The sequence below is a fragment of the Brassica oleracea genome, unplaced genomic scaffold (genome assembly GCF_000695525.1).
Source record: "Brassica oleracea var. oleracea cultivar TO1000 unplaced genomic scaffold, BOL UnpScaffold00613, whole genome shotgun sequence".
In the NCBI taxonomy this organism is placed as follows: Eukaryota; Viridiplantae; Streptophyta; class Magnoliopsida; order Brassicales; family Brassicaceae; genus Brassica; species Brassica oleracea.
Genome location: NW_013617425.1, coordinates 70712 through 77178, shown reverse-complemented (window position 1 = coordinate 77178; position 6467 = coordinate 70712). Strand labels below are relative to the sequence as shown.

The window sequence follows — 6467 nt, the reverse complement described above, 5'->3', positions numbered from 1 at the left end:
ACCGGTGTAAAGGTTTGTAACTCAAACTTGTATAGTGAGCTAATGATCTATACTATTAAATCAAAATCTTTGTTAGGATTATGTCTCTGATTTTTTCAGTTAATTAAAAAAATTGCCATTACCTTTTTGAAATTTTTAAATGGTTTTCGGCCACATTAATTGCACCAGTCAAAAACAAGTATTTAAAAACGAATTTACAAGCCCATTTCGGTAGTAAAAAGGTTGGGATTTTCAAACTCATTTCGACTTTATTAGAAACCCAATCAGATTATAATCACTTTTACGTATACTTCAAAGATCTATAATAAAATCGATTTATGACATATATGCTATTTAAATAGTATTAGCATTTTAGCCATGCCAAAAATATGAATATAATTTTTTATTATTACTTTCCGTTTGTTTCTTTTTTGGTAAGACCATACAGTCATATGTCGAAGAAGCTGGATTACTTGTGGGTGGGTTTCACGAATTCGAAGTTCATTTAAATACTTGATTTTTCTGACCAAAAAAAAATTTAGAAAACCCATTTTAAAAACAGTAAAACATAAAAATGGATTCAAATTTTTGTTTGTATTTCTTTTAATCACCTTTTAAAATATGCTACGAAAGGATATTTGGGATTTAATAGTTTTCAATAAACTAAAAATATTAATACAAGGAACTCTTTTTTAAAAACAACTCTTCAGAATTACTATAAAACATCAGCACTATTAAAAAATAGTTATCAAATAACACATAAGGTTACAATTAACAAATATTTAATTTTTTTAATTTGATTTTTAAAAGAAACAAATCCCGCGCTTTTAAAATACGAGTCATTATATATATTATTATATTTATATATCAATACATATCATCTTAAATATATAAAATAATTACTACACATATAACAAAAAAACAATTATAAAAATATAAATGTTATTAATATAATATGTTATAAAATAATATTTTTAGAAAAAGTTAATCAAATCTAGTTAAGAATTAAAATACGATTTTCTGAAGTAAAACGTTTATTGGTACAAACACAAGTTCATAAGCCAGGTTAAGGTGTTGATTGTTTACTGATCTTGAAGTAGTTTTGGGTTTGTTTTTGAAAAAAAAAACACTTTTTACCAAATCAAACTTTTAGATAAATAGATTTCCCTTGACCAAAAAAAAGATAAATAGATTTCATTCAATCAAAGGAAACTGGTTTTATTTTTTTTCCATAATTTTAAAAGAAAATCCAAAAACTACATCTGTTAACTTTTTCATCAAATTATGTTGCTTTTCAAAAAAAAAAAATTTAATACTGCTATTAATTTTCTAAAATCTAAATCATCATCCAAGTTTTTCAAAAAGCTAAAATATACAGAAAAATCAGAAACTAAAAATTGAAAAACCCAAAATCTAAAAACTAAATCAAAAATCAAAAATCAAAAATCAAAAACTGAAAACCAATAAAAATAAGTTTAAAATCAATTTAAATTTTGAGAAATAAGAAAAAAAAGAAATATACAACTAAAAAGGAAACAGTGAACAATATAACAGACTCAACTTTTTATAAATAAGATAAATAAGAATGCAAATTTGAAAATCAATTGAAACTTTGAGGAATAACAAAAAAAAAGGAAAGAAGAAACTAAAAAGGAAATTAAACATGATAATTTAGTTCAAGAAGAATTAAACATGATAACCAACAAAAACAAAAGGAAAGAGTGAAAACCCAAAGCGAATAGTGAACAACGTACTCAAGTGGCTTCATATAAATAAGAACGCTAGAGACTCCTCTCTAAAGCTATCATTGATTCGATTACTTGTCTCTCAAACCAAAAACAAAACACAAAATAGAGTCAAAAACCCTAATTACAGAGTATGACCAAGATGGTGATGATTAAGGAAGACAACACCAACAACAACAACAGCAAAGCTCCGAATGTTGTTGGCCAATCTTCTTCAGTACTAGAGTTTGTCTGTGTACTTGGCCGAGGTAGTTTTGGTTCGGTCGCTCTCATAAGAGACTCCAAACAAAGGTTACACGCTGAGAAATCATCTCCGATAGCTTACATGGAGAGTCTCAAGAAAGAGCATAGGATCATGCTTCGTTTCCGTACCCACCCACGCATCGTCCAAACCACAAACCCTAATCTTCACATAGGTATCAACCTCGACCATTGTTATATCTACATGGAGTTTGCCTCCAAAGGTACTCTCCACAACTTCATCTCCCACTTCAATGGCCAACCAGTGCCTGAGGTTTTGATCAGACGCGCTGCTCTCATGATCCTTCAAGGACTCGAGGCTCTTCACTCTCACGGCTACGTTCACTGCGACCTCAAGCCGGCTAACGTTCTCCTCTTTCCTTCCAAGATTGTCGGAGAGCCGTGGGATCTCAAGCTTGCTGACTTCGGTCTATCTAAGGAGCCTTCTTGTACGAATCCAAGGTCCTCCTTGTCTGGCGGTACAAAGGAGTACATGTCTCCTGAGTCTTTGGGACCCAACCGAGTGAAGATGATTGGACCGGCTGTTGACATGTGGGCTCTAGGGTGTGTTGTGCTTCAGATGTATGGAGGCTATCCAGTGAAGATGGGAGAATGCTACAGGTGGAGGCTTCCGAGACTAGTATCTCCGCTGGCCAACGACTTCTTGAGGCGGTGCATGGCGTTGCAGCCCTCACGCAGAGCCACCGCAGCGGATCTGTCGAAACATCCTTTTGTTTGCACCAAGCCCAAATCATATGATTCATTCAGTACTGTCCTCCTCCTGTCTTAAGACGCAATAATGTTATGAAAAAATATGTTAGAAGACCGATGATGGCTCCAACACCTAGAGAGTCGTATTTAGGTTTATTCAGTTTAGTTGGTGTCTCAATAACAGTATAATTCATGTCTGGTACTGGACTTTATATTCTTTTTATGTATCTTTGTCTTTAATATCAGAGTATATTTTTCTAGAGTTGGATTCTTTGCCTCTGTGATTGCTATTTAGATGTTTTAAAAGAGAGACCTCTCTAATAAGTAAGAATCTAATATATTGCACAGTTTAAACTAGTCAAACAGAAAAGCATCATATCACATATTCGACAAGATGTATCTCTCAGAACAAGTGAAGTTTGTTTGATACAGATGAGCAATCAAGCAATCCTCTATCTTAACTATAGTTTAGACACAAGAACAAGATAACACACATAATAAGAAGAAAAAGAAAGAAAGCAAATATGTTGAGAATTAAACAGCTGCTTCAGTTATGGAAGTCATCATCTTTAGAACAGAGATGGTATCACCAACCCTGATTGTCTTGCTGCCTTTGCCTTCACTGTTGCTTATGTTCCAGTTCCAAACCATCTCCTTACCAAAGTAAACCTGTCACAAAATTTATTGAACCGGTTTAAGCATCAGACTGGATCCAAGTACAAGTCTCTTCCCACACAAAACCAGACAATATCTAACCTTTCCACGCGCCTTCTTATCTGGCATTAAGACTTTGTCTGATCTGAATTTCATCAGAGTTTCAGTTGGTTCTGCTGCACCTGGAACTCCGGTTTCTTGATTCACCAGTGGTACCTAAAAGAACAGCAATAACAGTTTTTTAAAAGCCTCAGAGTTGATAATCTGAGTGTTGGATACTCACCTTGCAGCGGCTACACAGCCTTACTCCTTGGAAGACTAATTCGTTAATCTTGATTTCATCCCAAAGATCTTCACCAAAAGGATCACAGTTATCGACAAGAAAACTACAAGAGAATCAAAGAAAAATCAAGATCACAACAAAACGAAACAACCATCATCAAAGAGATTAAGAACTCGGAATGAATGATAGTATTTTACTTGGGTCGAAAACGGTTAATAGGCACCGGTTCTGGTAGGAGTGTATTCAGCTGGTCTAAAGAAGCCTAGGAACATCAAGCAAGACAAAAGAAGATCAAATGCACATTCTCACTAATCTGATACTGTAACTATCATTAATTGCTCACCTGAGATGCAAACAAAAACGGAAACATATCTGCAAATGTTGTAGAGTAGCCTGCTGCGAACTCTGGAGGTGAAGGTCTGGTTTCAGTTTCTGTATCAAGAAAGAAGTTGATCAACTATGTGCATTTCAAATCTGTTGCAAAATGAAAAGAATAAGAAGCTAAAACCTTTATTAAACCGAACCAAACGGCTTTGTTTGCCAAGATAATCTGAAAACCATTTTGCAGCTTCTTCTCCCTCATCAAAAGCAGAGCCAGACCACTCCCACATGGACACACCTTCTGCTATCGAGCTCGGTTTAGTCAATGGAATCTTTAACGGACTCATACCTGGAGCTCTTACCACTGCCAAAATGAAATAATCAAGACAATCAATTCTGAGTCTCAGGTTCAGACAAGAGTATATGTAAATTATTAACACAGTAATTACCCAAAAATGTGTCTTTTGTTGGCTCCCAGTCTTCCAAGAAGGCTTCCTTAGGCAGCTCGGATTCGACAAGAGCAAGCTTTGGCTCAACTCTTTGAGTGTATGCTCTTCCTTTGTAGTTCACCACTAACCAGTAGCGGTCCCATTGAAACCCTGCATATATCAGTTTCAACAGGTTAAGCCAACCTCATAGTCCAACAGTCCCCTATCAACACTCATGGGAATCTTATCAAACTGTTCACTTTCTCATAAGTTCTGTTTTATCGAGCCCATAACATATTACTCACCAAATTCAAAGAACCCAAAAGTGATCTAAAGGGCAATTTTCTCATTACTAATTGTTACAAAGAGAAGAAGTTTGTTCTTTGAATTACCAGTCTGAGTGACGGTTGCCTGAGGGACGGAGATTCCACGGCAAGATTTGATCGGATAGATGAACAAAGACTGAATCTTCAGAGCTTCCTCCATCTCTACCTCTCTCTCTCTGCGCCGACTCTCTCTGACACAGTCCTACAAAGACTTTAAACTAATCTTTTTGTTTAGGAGTGAGAGGTAGTAGAATGAATAAACACACGTGCACTATATTAGCAGACAGGTTACAGCTACCACTACCACGCTACCACCATCTCTAAGATTCGGTTTTTTTTTTTTTCAACTTTGTAAGACTACCGTTCAATGGAATGTTATCAACATTTTACAAAAAAAAAAAAAAAAATGTCTTTGTCATCGACAGCTCATACGCGTAGCTCGGTAATTAAATCAACGGTTTTGAGTTATGACACAGCACAAGTTTATCAGCTTGCACACCCTAAAGAGTAAGGAATTAAAAAAAGCAGACAAAAGAAAAATAGAGAAACAAAAGCCATATCAAGTCAAAAGAGAAGCAAATAGCTTTGTAAGATCATTGTAAACTAATGCATAGTTTAAGCATGAAGATTTTATGTTGAGAGGACTTCGCTAATGAAGAAAGTTCTAGTTGACATTATTAACCAACAGAATCTGATACTGAAAGTGCTGAGCTTTTTTTTTTAGGAAGCTACAATCCCTACTTATTCTACTTGTTACGCTTCGCAGCACGTCTTCCATGACCCTTCTGTGGTGGTCCCTTATTACGACGCTTCAACATCTCAAGCTTCGATAAGCGCCTACAATAATACACAAACTCTCAAGTTAGAAAGCTACTAAAATATTATCTTCCACAAAATAAGAGAAAATCAATTCTACTGTCCTAAAGCTACTTTGCGTACACAGCTCGGCATAAGCCTCACATAACACAACCATTCATGTCATAAGACTACGTGCTTTCTCATGCCCTGAATTTCATAAACTACCGAGCAAACCAGAAATGATTCTCCGTTTGTTGACTTTCTGAATCAATTACGGAAGAAGAACAGAGAACAAACTGAAGCAAAGAAAACCACCAAAGACGAAGAGTATGATAAATTCTCCTAAATCAATCCAAAAGACTCAGCCCTTCTGCCTGTTAAAACACTCAACCACTTGGATGATTACAATTCTCGTACATTAGACTAACGTCAGGCCTATCAAATACTACCCCACCAACTCAACTCAACACAAATTGCATAAACATTATTTGCAATTGAAGCATAGCTTTATTGAAACATATTAACTAGGCATTGCTTCTACTCAAGTCTACTTTAAGGCATGCTTGATAACATGTCGTTGACTACACTGGTTTGCACTATATAGGGAAAAGTAAATAAACAAATTAAAAGAAGAAGTTTATAGGGAGTACTCTTTTTCTTCTCTAGCCAAGACATTGGGATCCTCATTCTTAATGTCGTATGGATACCACTCTGCAACCTTATCACCAAAAAGCTTCTTCCTTAAGATCTTATGAGGAGACCTCTGCCCTGTTGGGTTAAGCATATGTCCGAAAATCCTTGCTCTAGCTTCGGTCACACCAACAGTGACTGCTGAAGTTACAAGATTTTTCAGGCTACCACTAGCCATCTTTCCTTCAAAAACTACCTGTTAAAAGCAAGAAAGAAACACACAACGAAACATGATCAACCAATAAGCAAAACCAACACATTTTATGCTGATAAGTTAAACAAAAAGACTAAA

At 35.4% G+C, this 6467-nt stretch overlaps 3 protein-coding genes across 3 annotated transcripts in view; 1 reads left to right on the top strand and 2 right to left on the bottom strand.

The window, feature by feature from the left end:
• The first annotated feature begins 1773 nt into the window (after positions 1 to 1773).
• Positions 1774 to 2928, top strand: LOC106319753 (serine/threonine-protein kinase PAK 4-like). The gene has a single exon (XM_013758141.1). The coding sequence runs from the start codon at positions 1858 to 1860 to the stop codon at positions 2752 to 2754; it is 897 nt and encodes a 298-aa protein (XP_013613595.1). The 5' UTR covers positions 1774 to 1857; the 3' UTR covers positions 2755 to 2928.
• Positions 2929 to 3030: 102 nt separating this feature from the next.
• LOC106319751 (mitochondrial amidoxime reducing component 2-like) lies at positions 3031 to 5030 on the bottom strand. The gene is made up of 8 exons (XM_013758140.1): positions 4754 to 5030; positions 4383 to 4532; positions 4121 to 4297; positions 3956 to 4044; positions 3810 to 3874; positions 3613 to 3715; positions 3432 to 3545; positions 3031 to 3344 (listed from the first exon to the last, which is right to left on the bottom strand). Exons 1-8 carry the CDS (start codon positions 4845 to 4847, stop codon positions 3210 to 3212), a joined length of 927 nt encoding a protein of 308 aa, XP_013613594.1. The 5' UTR covers positions 4848 to 5030; the 3' UTR covers positions 3031 to 3209.
• A 214-nt stretch (positions 5031 to 5244) lies between these two features.
• The window catches only part of LOC106319755, a 1793-nt gene continuing 570 nt past the window's right edge, over positions 5245 to 6467 (bottom strand). The window contains exons 2-3 of the mRNA XM_013758144.1: positions 6136 to 6371; positions 5245 to 5524 (exon numbers count right to left, since the gene is read on the bottom strand). Of these exons, the coding sequence (XP_013613598.1) occupies positions 5434 to 5524; positions 6136 to 6353 (309 nt within the window). The 5' untranslated portion in view covers positions 6354 to 6371 and the 3' untranslated portion in view covers positions 5245 to 5433. The remainder of the gene's footprint in view (positions 5525 to 6135; positions 6372 to 6467) is intronic.